Genomic DNA, 15,614 nt, shown 5'->3' on the forward strand with positions numbered 1-15,614 from the left:
TATGTAAAAAAAGAAAGTCTGACATATTTTCATGTTTTTGTTTTTAAATTTTACTGAATTTAAAAAATATTATAGATATATATATATATATAAATTATAATCATATTTACGTGTCTGTGTATATACCGAATATCTAGTTTTATGGATATTTTTATTACTATACACTGACACGTGTGAAATTTTTATAAAACGACGATCACAAGTTTAATTTTTTTTGTGTGTGTTAACAGCATGTATTAGGTGAGTTTTAAAGTTTAAACCCCTGTCACAAATTTAATCACTTAAACAAATACTTTTTGCCAATGTAAGATAATCTTATATAAAACAAATTTCAATACACAAACGCAGTATTTTAATTGAAAAAAAAAACTAAACAATCAACAATAAATTAATATTATATAAAGGCATGCTTGTCACTATATATATCCATGGCCTCCTCCATTTCTGATATATCTTTGCTCTCACAGTCTCTTGCTTCCATTTGAACATATCAGACAGCTTCACAATCTTTTGCTCTCACAATCTCTTGCTTCCATATGTTTTTGAAGATAAGGTAGATTGTGTTTGTCTCATATCAGTTTTATAGACTATATTTCTCAAAGTTTTATTTACATCTTCTATTTTAAAAATTAATCATCATTCTTATGAAATCGAAGCTTCACTAAATCAGATTCTTAAAATGTTAATGCAAAGATTTTCATTATTTTTGTGATGCACCATAAAATTGGGAAAATTGTTGATAAATTAATCATATAAAAATACATTCCCTCTCCCATTTTATTTTCAGTAGATCTAGGAATTTTTTGATGAATAACCTTGCAATTTATCCTAAATTTTCCGGTGTTCTTAATCAATGAATTACTAATCTATCTCTGAACAAAAATTTGCTACGTCATTTTTGAATTTTCAAAATGCGTATATGATTGTGAACATTGCAGTGTTGTCAAGAATGGCTTCAAGTGACGGTCTTGAATTTCCATTCGACACCAATTCCTTCTTGTTCTTGGAATCGCCGGAAACTTTTAGTGCTCTCACGGTAATTTTTTTTCAACACTGGTTGTTGCTTCTTAGTGTAAATATGTGTATATATGTCATGAACAATACGATAATCTAGTATTTGAGTAAATCTGTTTTCAAAAAAATCTACGGTTCGATTTTTGATTCTACCAAATTTGATTTTACTCCATAAATCTATCATATTATCCTCATTTCATCAGATTTCCTTGGACCAATTAAATGTTGTTTACACAAATATATAGGAGTGTCAGGAGAATTCTTCGTTGCTGATTCCAGAAAAAGAACACAATGAGATTGTTGAATTTGTCCCTGTCTCTGCCGCCAAAAATGATATACATCCCTCATCACTAGAAGAGAATTCACGCATTGATCATCAAGAGACATTATCAAGAACTTCAAGCTTTAATCAAAGCTTCCATCACGAAGACGATCATTCTAATTATCTCATTGCAGCAAGAAATCTTCCTAACATGGTATGTCCACATTTTAATTATGAATTTTTTTCACTGACAATGACATTATTGTAATGATCGGAGGATCCTAGTCCAAAAGATAGACTAATCTCATAACTATGCAGCCATCATGTACACTCCCAAATGGCCCAAGAGAAAGTGTCTACAGTGGAAACTTTTTTCTAGCCTCGACGAATAAGGTGATGACCACTGGACTACAATCAGTTGGTTTACAACATAAACCTGTAAGCCAAAGTTATCAACAACCTTTACTGTCGCCAACGAATCCTGATTTCTCTAGAGAACCATATGTTTCAACAATGGTACAAATCTTCTATAGCTTTTTTATTATTATTATTCACTTAAATGTTATTATGTCTATCTACGCAAGTTATTCAATATTATGATGACTCAGATGGGGACTAATGTACAAGAAATGGAGAGGAGTAATGGACTTACAAATCTCAATCCTATTTATGGCCTACAAGATCAGTGCATTCATTCGCCTATGTATTCAACTTACAACACCTCTTTCTCTTTAAATATTTGCAAAGGTTTATTAATTAAATATTAATACAATTATCAATCGATGCAGGTTTCAGGAGGAACAATATGATTACGATTTACTTCTTGAACAACTCAAGCATATTCATGAAAATGATCAGATGCAACAGCCAGAATCTTCCAACATGCCTACTCCAACATACATGTAAGAAAACTAATAAGAAAAAAAAAAAGATTTTCCATGTTTTTGAAAACTTAATTGTGTGTCATCTTTGTCCAAAATTATTTTAGGGGGGATTTGTTAAGCAATCAACAACAGATTCCTTATGCCTCGTCTTCAAATACTATATCAAATCCAGAGTATCGTACTCCCATGATTTCAAACAGTCATATCCTAAAAACGTAGCTATATTGAGTTTCTTTTACTATTTGATTTTTTTCTATACACTTAAAATTTAATTAGATTACCTTACAATTGTAGAGTTTCTTGATTGTTCGCAGGTCAGGAAACTATTCACCATTTGCGCATACTTCATATCAATCTGACCCATTTGCTATTAATTTTCAAAACTCAAGCTCATTACAAACTACTTGTCGAACCCGTGGAAGGTGACATCATCTTCCATTTGCGAATACATATGTTTTTTTTTTTTTTTTATATGATCTAATGTTTGAAAAGATGATCATCTTTAGGCCAAGGAAAAATCAAATTCCGATGCCTTTGGTACCTACAACTCAAACGCCCTTAACCTCTCCCAGGTACTAAATCTCCATACTAGCACAACATCTTCTTTTATACTTTAGCTTCATGTATTTACGCGTTACTGCATATATCGTAATTTTCTATATATAGACATTATAGCACGCGAGAGAAGGGAAAACAAGCTATTACAGCAATGCCGTCTTTGAACCCAACTCTATACAATCAATATCAAAGATCATACACAAACACAATGGTCCAGCAGGTTAAGTTTTTTCATCTTATCACTGGACTAGATGTAATTTGTTTTCTTTTTGAAAAATGAGCAATACAACCACTTGAAAAATGATATTCTTTTTTCTTTTTTCTTTTCCTAGTATACACTTGTAATATTGCCAACTTTTGGTGTCTAATTTTGCAGAGTGGAGTTTTAAGACAACGTAGTTGTTATGATCAACTCGAAAATGAATGCTCATCGTCTAAAATAAGGGTAGACGACACATGCATTCTCACATACATATTTTATTTTTTCAAAGCATAAGAAGTTACAAGCGTGTGAATTAAGTAAATAGATATTACAGAGGATCATGCTCCCGTTTCAAGAAAACTCTGTGGCGGATTCATCAAGGGTTTCATTTTGGCAAGATGGAAATATGCGTTCAAGTGCAGCCAATCACCATGAAGAGAGGTTTGATTCAAACCGTAAATTCGGTTAAGTTTATTTTTTTTTTGACAAAGTAAATTCGGTTAAGTTTCTCTTTATGATCCTAAATTCTAATCTTAATCAAACAAAACAAAAACTTTAGGAATATAACTTACAGATTTACTTCTTCTTTTAGGTCTATTAAAAATACAATGTACGATCCATTGTATGCAGGTGTTGGATTACCCATTGATCCTCATTTGAGGTTCTTTTGATTAAACTTATCAAAATGGTAACTCTCTCTTATATTTTACCAAGTAATTTAGGATCCTTATATAAAAAACGTATAACCAAATATTACATTAAAATCTTTTGTACTTTGTTTCTCTTTTTGCAGGAAAACATAATTTGCATGTTGGAAGAGTCAATATGTTGGAAAAAGTATTTCAAGACCATCAGCCCAAACCATAAAACCAACTAGAATTATATATACATGGCATAATGATTTATCAATAGTGTTGTCTCCATATCACTATCCAAATTCACATTCGAGCGTATGCGCGATTTGAAGAAGAAAGAAAAACATGCATTTAGTTTTAGAGTATTACCGATGATGATTAGATCTGAACTGTATTCGGCGTTGTGTGCATGTAATACACTAATTTCTGAATACATGAGTAAACAAAAAGAATAAATTATAGCCTTTAAGGTACAAAAGGCCGAAGCAATAATTTTGGGCCGATAAAGAGCCCATTAAATATTAGAATAGACCCTAGCTAAGTATATTGGTTGAAGGCAAAATCCATCCCTCTTCTGTGGTGGCCTTTCCTTAGCGTAGAGAATATCAAAGACTAAATTTAAGGTGATCAATAACTCACAAGAACCTGCGACACTGCCCATCTCCGACGATAAAATTCCAATGGTATATTTTAGGCCTAATTTCAATAATCTCACATGCACTATTGGAAGTAAGCTTGTAGAATGTGTATCGTGTGGCTCAAGTAAAATGGACGTCAAAGCTCTAATGTAATGAAAAATCTTTCAGCCAACATTTCTATATGTGTGTATATGGGACTGGTAAACATTCTCCAAATCATTCGGACAAAAAAAGCATTCTTCAAATCTCCGGCAATATTCTTTAATTTCTAATACGAGAATATTTATAAGCATTATAACTTGATTTCGCTTGATTTCTTCAATGAATATAGGATGAAAACCCAAAAGGAAATCTTTATCCTTTTCATGTATTCCAAAATACTGATGATTATATAATATTATCTGTTTTTTGTGTTCTGGATTTCGTAGTTTTTGACTAATAAGCTGCTTTGGGAATCATCAAACTAAAAATGCTTATTTAATTCACAAAAAATTATATTATCTAACAAGAAAAAATATCTTGAGAGCTCATCTCATCACATTTGACTGCATTCTGAAAAAAATCTTGAAAATGTTTCAGTTGTAGATAATGTTGATCGACTTCTACAGATGATCTGAAATTTATATACTAAGCAACCAAAAAAAAAAAATCTTTTACCACCACACTGTTACATAATGCTGATAATATCAATTTATATCGTTTCATCAGGTGATTCAGACATTGTAATCAATAGGAAGACTCCTGGTGATCAGTAACACTGATTTATTTCTGATTTTCTTAAAACTTTTTCTTGATTTTTGTTCTTTTTTCTTATTGGCGTCTCTAACCCTGAGTTTCAAATTTGGATTTTTTTTTAACAAGAATTCTCTTATTAGCCTAAAGTGTCTGGATTTCTCTCTAAACTCAATCTTTTTCATATATTTCGATTGGCAATTTGGTAAACGAGTATATTGAATTGAAGCTAAGCATTAACCGACATCTGAAATATGAATTTCAATTGAATTGTAAATAACTATATTTTTTTCTTTTGGTCGAAGTAAATAACAATATCTAACATATATATGATATTATTTGAATATAAATGGTTATAAATGGTATTTTTTACGGCAAACAATAATTCTTATATATATGGTATTAAAGGTATAAACCTTAAAGTATTGTAAAATGTAAATAATCAATTGGAGACGCTTTTCTATTCAAGAGGTGAAACCAAGAGTTAAGTATAACTGTTCGTTGTGGTTGTGTATGTTAAGAGTTTAGACGGTTCTATTGAAAGTGCTGCAGTTAGAACTGTAGATTGTAATGTGAGTATATAACTATCCGTTGTAGAATTATCCACAAAAAGGTTGTTTGTCATTGTCAAATATTCTGCATGGAATTAAATTTGCTCGTTTTGATTGAGATCATCATTAAATAATATAACGAATCAGCATTTGTATGTTCTAAATGATATACCACATTAAAATAAATAGGAATTAATTTTAGATATATTTATACAGAATTGCAATTGCTCCTTTGATTTGGTTACTTTTCCATAAATAATTATCTTATCCATTTGGTAAATTTTTTTTTTCAAATTTTTGTCATTGTTGTAGCATTGTCCTGTGGATGCGAAAAAAGTGAAAAATATATTTCTAAAAATTTTAGTTACCATAGACATGCTGTAAAATAGTTAAAGGCGTTATCCATAACCCCATAAATTAGGAAAGGTTAAGGATTTACAGCAGGCGAGAGAGGAACGGCCGACTTGGTTAAACATCCTAATCTTAATCCCTCCGACCTCGCCTAATTTTAAGCATTTTCTGCTTTCCTTTTATTTTAATTGCAATTAATATTTATTGATTATCTTTCCTTAATCCCAAAAGATTAAAGAAATCGACTTAATTGATAGTATATCTTATCGATTCCGTTTCGACGAATTAAATTCTCTTTCTGCTTCGTTGTGAGTGCGTGTATAAGAGAACAAAAGTTCGCGTAACGTTCATCCTTCAACCTCTCAGAGAAGAAACCTCGTTCGCTTATCCATGCATACAGGTAATTAATTAAACTATTCAATTTGATTATCTCTTTTGCATTATTAGAATCTCTTTGATCATTTGAATGTTTACATTTTCAATCTGTTTCATGCTTGATAATTATTCTATTTGATTGATGATTCACGCCGATTCGTTTGAAACATGAGTAGGGTTTGATTTTGATATTGATCTCAATCATTCTTTCTTAGTTTTTTAAACGTTAATTTCTAGCTACAACACATAACAATCTTTGTAATTATTTTAGTTTTATTTTATCTTAGAATTTGGGTTTAAATCGTTGTTTTCAATCCTGGGAAAGAAAGATCTTCGTGGAAGTCGGCTTCGTTTTTTATTTTATTTTAAATTAAGGTACGCGTAGCTTGTTCGATTTGACCAATGCGTTTATTGATTTTTAATAATTAAATTCAAATATTTAATTCTCAAGTTAATCAGTCAACAACTTGTTTATTTCGTGAATCGTAGTTGCTTTCTGCGTTCAAGAATAGACAGATTCTGGTTAAATCATAGAGAAATAATTATTAGAGAAAACAGATTCTTCATGAGGGGAGAACCAGAAAACGTGTTAGCTTTCATGAAATCGAAGTTGCTTTTTTATTTTATTTTAATACTATAACGTTTATAATACTTTGGCAACAGATTTTGGCTGTTTTTAGTCTCCCTTTCATATTTTACGGTTTTTATTAGTTTTAAATATATTCTTTTACTCCCTAGACGTTTTGAAGATCGATCATAGCTCATTGTTACTTGTTAGTGATCATCTACTTGACTTTTTTATCAGTCCATTTTTTTCTCTATTGATCAATTTTTCAATAAAACAAATTGCTTCACAAAGAATATATATCCAATATATATGGACTAACAGTATGCGTTAGCAAATTCTAATTCCTACATCCAACAACTATAAGTTGTTTATTTCTAGGCCATTTTTGGTAGTTGTACTTGTATATTTTGTGTGGTTGGAATGACCTTAATTTCTGCATCATCTTTCTATCTAGTATTAGTTCAAGATTTGTTTTTCTCCTTTAAGTGGAAATTGGTTAGCGTTTAGCTAGCTGTGTAGATTTATGATTAAAGATTTTAAGTTGAGGATTACAAAAAAAAATCTGTGTGGTTTTAACGTTTTAATTTTGTTCTTCAAACATGATTTACTTTATAAATCCCAAAGTATTGTTGTTTTAAAGATATTTTTTGGGTGAATATATATAGGTTTTGTGAGATATACTTGAAAGTTTAATTTCTCTCTTACTTTTGGGCATTTACAGATTGTTAACAGTACTTGATTCATTGGATAAACTAAAGGTGTGAATTGGATATATATATAGAATTTCTATGAAACTTCGAGAGATTTTATCGATTAGATACTTGAGTTTTTATAATTTGGTAATGGTGACATATTCGAATCCGTTCGCAAAAAAAGTTTTGATTTGGGTCTATTTTGGTCTAATTTCTTTTTATTTTTCCCATTCACAGGAAAAAAAACATTAAATGTCACAGATTCTCAATAATATCTCTCAGAGACCATCCCTTCAGTGACGTCACCACCTTCTCTTAGCTGTCTCCCTATTTAAAATCCATCCATGCAACTCTAGCATCCCAAAATAAAATAAAATAAATAAACAAAACTCACACAAAATATATTTTTGGGTTTTGTTTTATTTATTTATATTTAAAATCAAGAATATGGAGAGAGCCTCTTCTTCTTCATCATCCGACTCATCATCCATAACTTCTTCTTTTTTTTCTTCCTCCGATCATTCTCTCTCCACCACTACCGATCAAACCTCAACTTTCTTGACGTCATCCATGCTTTCTCGCACGTCATCATCTTCTTCCTCCGCCGTCGGAGACTACATCGGCACAGAGAGCTGCTTCGACGTCCTCTCCGCCGACGAAGAAAACGACGTCTCCTCCGCCTCCGAGCCTTTGAGCCGGTATCGCTACGGAGGAAGGAGGAGAGAGGAGAGAGAAGCCAGAGCTGCGGCGGCGCGTGAGTTTCCTCCGCCGATACCGTTGCTTGCTCAGACGGAGAATCTCCTGCCTCACATGCCTTGGGTTCTCAAGCGTGTGGTGACTAGCGACGGGAGGCTTATACTCAGGGAAGAGAAGGTTCGTCATCACGAGTATTTCCGTGCCAATAGATCCAACGGTCGTCTCACTCTCCACCTTGTTCCTCTGGACGACGACGTTTTTGAACTTCCCCAAGAGCCCTCTCATTACCAATCTGATGATGATGATGATGATGATGATGAGCATGAGTATGATGAGCATGAGTGTGGTTATGATGATGGTGATGATCATGTGGGAGATGATGATTTGGATGATCTTGCGGATAATGTTCGTAAGAGTGTTATTATCAATGACCATAATGATGATGATGATGGTGATAAGGGCAATGTGCATGGAGATAGTGAAGATGGATATAGGAAGGTTATCTTAGCGGCGGTGGCGGAGGAGACGGTGGCGGAGAGCGGAGGGATGATCGGAGGAGGAGGATCGCCGAGAGGAAAGTGTTTGAAGTCTTGTTTTGTTGGTATCAGAGTTCGAGAGATCAGACCAGTACTTAGTTGATTTATTATTGGTAAAACTAGTCTTTCTTAGCTTTTTTTTTTGTGGAAAACAAAAATATTACTACTATCGCGCAGAGAGTTTAAAGAAAATATCGGCTTAATTGAAAATGAATATCACAAGGGTTCTTTTCCATAAAGAAACTACCGGCTTAATTGTTTTGTAATATTCAGAGTGTAATTTATCTTCTTTGAAGGTTTTTGTAGGATATACAGTATTTTAAACTTTTTTACTGTGTTATTAGTTTTGTCGGTACTTGAGTTATGCTTTTTATTTTAATTTTGAATTTATCTGCCGGGTGAATGCTATCGGAAAGAGAAAATATTTTAAAAATCTAATCGTAATCTCTTTTAGTGGATATTAAGGAAACTTTTGGATATTTTGAATAAAATTTTCGAAAGAGCGAAATGAAAAAAAGAAGGAGAGAAACATAAACAGCTAATATTCGATATACCGTATGGTGCAAACAGCTAATATTTGTTTTCATTTCTAGAGATAGGCAACTGATTTTAGAACTTGACTTATATACCTTAAATCCAGCGAAGTTATCCATATACGCCATGTAAGAGGAACGGCAACATTCCGAGTAAGAAATGTGAATACATGTATGTATATATGTATATAAAAAAAGGAGTATTATAATTTTTATGGGAAAAGAGAAGCCAATAAGGGAGAATAAAAGGTACGGAGAAAAATGAAGTACAGCTAAGATAGAAAGATAGAGTTTCCCGATGAGCAAGAAGACTCTACTGATCTTTATTAAGAGACACTGTCTTCTGTTCTGTCCTTTCTCAGTTCCTCATCATTGGTCTTTCCCACCACCTGATCTCTTGTCTTCTTCCCCCCACCCGGTTTACTCTCTTTAACCGGTCTTCTCTTCTTCAGTCTCTCTAATAACAAGTCTATCAAAATTACAACTAATTCAATTTCCGGGGAACACAATCCTAGCTCTAAAAGACTTTTTGGCATGCATGGCCCCAAAATTACATCAACACTCACCGGAGTTTTGCATATTATAGTCCCTCGTAAATGTATAAAGTTAGATATTGGACGTGCAAACATTCTCTCGATTCTCTCATTTTTACGAAATTTTAAAAACTTATACGTATATGTGGCGACGAGGTTAGTACTTAATTCTAATTTTAACCCCTTTGACTTCGCCTAATTTTAAGCATTTAAAAAACAAGAATATTCTCTTGTTATTTTTTTTTTTAGATTTAGTCATATTGATTGTTTTATGAATCGTAGTTTAAAAAAACTTCCTTACAAAATCTAACTAATTATTATATTGTATCAGTTCCATTTCGAAATATTAATATGTTTCTCTTGATCATATGCTATCAACTTGATCATAGATAAAAAAAAAAAAATAATGTTTTTTTTTCCTTTTCTTCTAAAGGAAGAAAATTTGCAAAAACAAAAATGTTCAGCTTGATCATATGCTCAAGTTGATAGCATCAGTTCTCTTACTGTTAGAGGACAAGTTGATAGCATAGATAATTTCTTGTTCTGTTACTACTGTTAAGGGAGAAGGTTATAATATAATATGATCAAGTTGATAGCATAGATAATTAGGGACGTATGTCACGTATCAGTTCTCTAACTGTTACAAACTTACTTTGATCACCAATTATTCGATTTTTTTTTTTTTTTTTCACATAGGTTATATACCTAACTGATATGTCCCTTATAAACTTCTAATAAACACTTTCAGTCTGTTCTGTTTCATGCTAATACTTGTACTTTTTGAGCGACAAAAGAAATCTGTAGAGTAAAATACGATTTCTTATTAGTATAAGATTTTGACGCTAATCAAGATCACTCCTGATTATATCTTAATCGTTAATTTCTCGCTGCAACACATATAAATAATAATCTTCAGATTTCTCCTTTTTTGGTTTGATCGAATCCTGAGCAAGAAAATTCTTCTTGCGAGTCGGCCAGCTTGTTTTCGATTTGACCATTTCGCTAATCATAAGTATCTGATTTTACGTGTTAAAAAAAAAAAAAACAAAAAGTGTTTCTGTATACCTGTATTGGTGTTTTGATTCAGATGGAGAATTTTCTTGAACCAAAAGATGCAGTTGATTGGTCGTATAGAGGTGAAGGAGCTGTTAATTTGGTTCTCGCTTACACTGGATCTTCTCCCACTTTCGTTAGTCTCTTCGATCTCTCCTCTTTTTTTTCTTATCATTTTTCAAATATTTTCAATCTGATCGTCTTGAAATTGGGAAGAAGAAGATGCTAACATTGATTCTACATTGTTCTCTCTCTTTTTTTTGTGCTGTATACGTGTGAAGCTAGGGAAGATGATGAGGATACAGAAAATTCCAAATGATGGGAAAGAAGAAAACGGAGACACGAGTAGTGGAAATGGTCTTACGACTCATGAAAAGCTTATTTGGGGAGAGGTTAAGGATCTTGTTTCTTGCCAGAACAAAGAGATTGTGGACTATTTGTTTGTCAAACATGTCATGAGACCTTTGTTGGGTCATAAACATGTCAATCCTGGAGTATGTTTCCTCTTCAAATTCCTTCTCTTGTCATCATAATTTGTAATATTTGCAATTGTGATGTTTTAAAGTGTTTTATTGCAAATCTTTGCAGATGCGTCTTCTTGTAGCAAAGGAGTTTCTTGAGTCTGTTGAGAAAATTGTGACATCTCAGCGACCTTCTTGGCGAGCTGATGCAGCCAGTGTCGATACTAACCGCAGCTCTGTGCTTCTGATGGATGATTTGACACTTTTCGCCCATGGTACATCAATTTCTAAGCTATGGCTCATATTGAGGCTCATATGCGTTCACTTGGTTAAGTGGATGATGAATCTAAGCTATGGTTTTTTTGTTTAATCATCTCCTCTGCTTTCAGGTCGTGTTGAGGATAAACCGTGCTTAAGTGTAGAAATAAAGGTGTTCATGATCATAATTATCCTTTGCAGTTTCTTTGTTTGTTCTTGTTAGCATTTGAATGCTCTCTTTTTTCCTAGGCTAATATACATTGCCGTGTTTGCTCTGATGAAGTAGCCCAAATGTGGCTTTCTTCCATCTTCAAGTTTCATAGCAGAGGAAAATGCCATCAAGAAGAGTGTAACTCGATTCCAAATGCACCAAGTTCTGAAGCTTCAAGAAAACGAGGTACACTTCTCAAACATCCCTCTTGAATCTCTTGGGATCCACAATCCAAATCTCGAAACCTAACACGTGAAAATCCGTGTTGCAGATCTCAGAGATCAGTGAATATGATCCCTTGGACCTTTTCTCTGGTTCCAAAGATAGAATACACAGAGCAATAAGAGCTCTCTACGCGACTCCTCAGAACAATTTCCGCGTGTTCTTGAATGGTTCTCTTGTATTTGGAGGATTGGGTGGTGGTATATGCAAAACAACCTCAAAGGTTGAACAAGATTTTGAGCATCTACTAAAAGATATCATCAGGACCGAGGATGGCTTACGTGCAGATCATTTCATAGAGCTTGTTGCAGAAACTGTTTACGCATCTGGAGTTCTTGATCAGCTTCTTGATGTTCAAAAGCTCGACAAGTACAATATCGAGGGAGCGATTCACGTGTACTATGACTTGATAGACCAGCCATGTAAAGTGTGCAGAGAGTTGGAGAAGAGTGAAACGTTATCAGATCAATTTAGTTCCATGCATTCGATTCCTCTGGATGAGAAAGTGAATATTTTGAAGGATTTCTTAGTATCTGCCACTGCAAAGGACTGTAGTGTAATGATAAGCTTTAGATCAACAGATGATGGGATCTCAAGATCCTCTTCCCACAGTAACCTGCATCTTGAATCAGCAAAGCAAGAATTTGATTATAAGGTAAGTTTCTTACCTCCAGATACTTAATCTTTGCTTCTTCTGTTTTTGTTAAATCGGATTTGATACACTGAGCTCTATGTTGACAGGTACATTTGATTGATCTTGATATGAGACCTTTAAAGAAAATGGAAGTCTATTACGAGTTAGACAAGAAGATCATGAAGACATACCTGGAGATGGTGAAGAAGAACTAATGAAGGGAAATAAGGAAGAGTTTGGTCGTCACCACGACAGAGAGGATACTTCAATTTTCATCAATCTGTGTGAGCTTTTTTTGCATCATTTGAAAGGTGTTCTCTATCTGAGACAACCATATGAAGTTGGTGAAAATTTTGAGAGTTCGATTCATAGACTCGCGGCCTGAGTTTTGCATTTTAGTCCTTCATAAATACATAAAATTGGATGTTCAACACAAATACTCACATATACAAATATAAAGAGCCTTATTTATCAGACACATTACATGTTTCCACCCAAATTTACATCTTTTAATTCATTTCTCTGAATAATTCATTTAGCAAAACCAAAAACATTAATGAGGAAGATGATGATGCTCTAATGGAGAATCAATCACTCTACATCTCCAAATACTTTTATCTCGCAGATTAACAAGTCCCTAGCTGACATCATTCGAAGTTGACTCTTCCTTGTGCTTCTGTTCTCTTTGTTTTGCCTCCTAAACTTGTTAAGTGTGTTCTCGTGGACGAGCTGCCCATAGAGAACTAAGAGCACGAAGCCTGTGGAAGTACTCTCCTAAAGCGAGCAAGCCTCGAGCAGCCTGTCTTGTCGTCAAGATCTTACTCATTTGCTGCAGCGTCTGATGTCTCAGATGATCCGCCTGTTCCAATAAAGAGACTCTCTTTTTAAAAAACAGACAGTTTCAATGCTTTTATGGAGACAAAGAAAAGACACAAGCTTTCTTGGTCTTGCCAAGGGTTTTATAAAAAGGAAAAATTGATTATGGATTCAACAAGATCATGGAGAGTGCAGAAGCAAAAACTAATGGGCGTATTACCTGGTTCACAAAACCCTCCAATGCTTGAAGATTCTCCATGGCTGATGCCATATGAGCCCCGTGATTCACAGACTCAACAACTCTTATTTCACCTGCTATGCTTTCGACCAAACCCTGCTGGAGTTTATCCAAGCCCTGAGAGAGAGCTTCCTCTGCTTGCTGAGACGACTGTTGGAGGTTTCGCACTTCCAAGATTTGCTGATCGGTTAAGGGCTCAACGTATGGCATCACAACCTAGAGACAACAAAAAACTTTGAGATTTGGTGTTCTGAAGAGTGAAGACTGTAACGTAGAGGTAAAAACTGGCTTACATTTAACAGCTCGGATGGGCGGAAACCTCCAATCCACTGGAAGAAGCGTTCAGTTGAAGTTCGCCACATTCCAGATATCAAGAAGAACACATCAGCCTTTGCAGCATCAGCTTTCATGCGGAAGAGATTTGCGTAGTGGTTCAAGCAAATATCAACCAGCATTCTGAGCTCAATGTCGCTGATATGAGCTTGGATCGCTGTTCGAATCTCACTAACTCTCCTGTTTTGCTCTTCTAGCCAGTGTGTGTATTCCATCTCAAATGCAGCAATCCCTGACAAAAGGTTACTTCTTTAAGGTACTGTCGACTCAAAGATCAAGCAACATCAACATATATCTAGTGATATAAACACCAACCTGTGTTCATGGTTCCAGCTGGTCCTAGATAACTAGTATCTGATGAATTGCGTACGCATAATCCCTGTTGCCTAGCTCTGACAAGTTCCTGCTCGAGCTGTGATAACTTTAACCGACTTTCTTCTAACTGCTGGACATGGGCCTAAAGTCATATAGATAGCTCTGTATAAGCTCTTTTTTTTGTTTTTTCCATTACCACAAGAAAATTCCACCAAGGGACCTTTCTTACCTTCTTTCTTAACCGGCTTTTGCGAGCAGCCTCTCTGTTCTGAGCTAATCGCCGTTTCATCTGTGCATGTACAGAACGAAGCAACAACAATTCATGTCATCACGCCGTGTCTCTTCCTTTAAAATATTTAAAATGGAGAGAAAATGAACAAAAGGAACCATTCCGCCTTAAAATGCTAAACACTTATTGATTACCTTATCATTGATTTGGTCATCGTCCTGATCATTATTACTAGAAGGTTCTGCCTCAACAGAGTTGTACAAAGAAGTATAATTTGCCTGCGCGTATTTTGTCCACTATTAACAAACAGGTAAACCAGAGTCTTAAGACATGAATCTGGGAGAAAATTAATATAATCTGACCTTATTGTTATTATCTGCTTCAGCTCTAGCATCCACTTCAAGAACTGTGGAAGAGCTCTCGTTGTTGTTCTGATTACTAGTAATAGTGCTGAAAGCATTTTCCCAACCAGATAACTGTTGGAATGGTTCATACATCCCCATGTCTCTAAATAATACGACTTGTGTAGAAGAAGAAGAGCTCATCATCTGTAAACCAATAATTACAAAAGCCATGCTTAAAGAGTTTCTCTCCACAAGCAGAAGAGAGAAGATCCAATCAATATCCCTAAAATTACACTGCTTACTAACACTGTTCTTCATCAGTTTCTCGACTAGTTTTAGGCGTTAAGCTATAAAGGTTGAAACTTTTTAATTAAGAATAAAACCAAACTCCTCAAAATCGAGCCTTTGAAGAGAAATTGCCAAATAGAGCAATACCCACGAAATTAGAAATTTACAAATTTGACCAAGACAAACGCGGGTAAGGAAATTGTAAGCGATCAAAACATCGGAAACAAACCAACCACCATTAGAAATTCATCACGAAGCCGAGAAATGAGCAGTGAATCTCAAGTTGAAACGCATTCTGTGTATATTCCGTTCTCGAGAGAAGATAAATGATGAAACTTTGGTCAAAACTTAGAGGTGAAGCGTACACATCATTGAAAGAGATGAAAAAAGCAGAGATATTTTGTTTTTCTTTACTTTTATTATATAAAGTTTTTTTTTTTACTCTTTGCTTT

At 34.2% G+C, this 15,614-nt stretch overlaps 4 protein-coding genes across 7 annotated transcripts; 3 read left to right on the forward strand and 1 right to left on the reverse strand.

The window, feature by feature from the left end:
• The first annotated feature begins 919 nt into the window (after positions 1–919).
• Positions 920–3,591, forward strand: LOC18992732. Its single transcript, XM_024152278.1, has 11 exons — positions 920–1,036; positions 1,260–1,490; positions 1,595–1,792; positions 1,885–1,979; positions 2,065–2,178; positions 2,475–2,582; positions 2,667–2,732; positions 2,827–2,938; positions 3,095–3,163; positions 3,255–3,361; positions 3,513–3,591. Exons 1-11 carry the CDS (start codon positions 920–922, stop codon positions 3,589–3,591), a joined length of 1,296 nt encoding a protein of 431 aa, XP_024008046.1.
• Positions 3,592–6,157: 2,566 nt separating this feature from the next.
• Positions 6,158–8,954, forward strand: LOC112084130. Its single transcript, XM_024153131.1, has 2 exons — positions 6,158–6,227; positions 7,700–8,954. Exon 2 carries the CDS (start codon positions 7,910–7,912, stop codon positions 8,795–8,797), a length of 888 nt encoding a protein of 295 aa, XP_024008899.1. The 5' UTR covers positions 6,158–6,227; positions 7,700–7,909; the 3' UTR covers positions 8,798–8,954.
• A 1,893-nt stretch (positions 8,955–10,847) lies between these two features.
• Positions 10,848–12,814, forward strand: LOC18992733 (inositol-pentakisphosphate 2-kinase). Its single transcript, XM_006416169.2, has 7 exons — positions 10,848–10,949; positions 11,095–11,307; positions 11,402–11,549; positions 11,664–11,704; positions 11,819–11,929; positions 12,015–12,620; positions 12,707–12,814. Exons 1-7 carry the CDS (start codon positions 10,848–10,850, stop codon positions 12,812–12,814), a joined length of 1,329 nt encoding a protein of 442 aa, XP_006416232.1.
• A 176-nt stretch (positions 12,815–12,990) lies between these two features.
• LOC18992734 (transcription factor TGA3) lies at positions 12,991–15,527 on the reverse strand. Of its 4 annotated transcripts, none has more exons than XM_024152842.1 (8): positions 15,396–15,527; positions 14,893–15,078; positions 14,725–14,808; positions 14,531–14,590; positions 14,302–14,443; positions 13,947–14,218; positions 13,636–13,869; positions 12,991–13,458 (listed from the first exon to the last, which is right to left on the reverse strand). In XM_024152842.1, the coding sequence occupies exons 1-8, from the start codon at positions 15,399–15,401 to the stop codon at positions 13,306–13,308; spliced, it is 1,137 nt and encodes a 378-aa protein (XP_024008610.1). In that variant the 5' UTR covers positions 15,402–15,527; the 3' UTR covers positions 12,991–13,305. The 4 variants fall into 4 exon arrangements, with proteins under 4 accessions (XP_024008610.1, XP_024008611.1, XP_024008612.1 ...); XM_024152843.1 differs by having other exon boundaries at positions 15,399–15,513; XM_024152844.1 differs by having other exon boundaries at positions 15,392–15,511.
• Positions 15,528–15,614: the final 87 nt, after the last annotated feature.

Source organism: Eutrema salsugineum, unplaced genomic scaffold, assembly GCF_000478725.1.
Source record: "Eutrema salsugineum unplaced genomic scaffold, Eutsalg1_0 scaffold_5, whole genome shotgun sequence".
Classification (NCBI taxonomy): domain Eukaryota; kingdom Viridiplantae; phylum Streptophyta; class Magnoliopsida; order Brassicales; family Brassicaceae; genus Eutrema; species Eutrema salsugineum.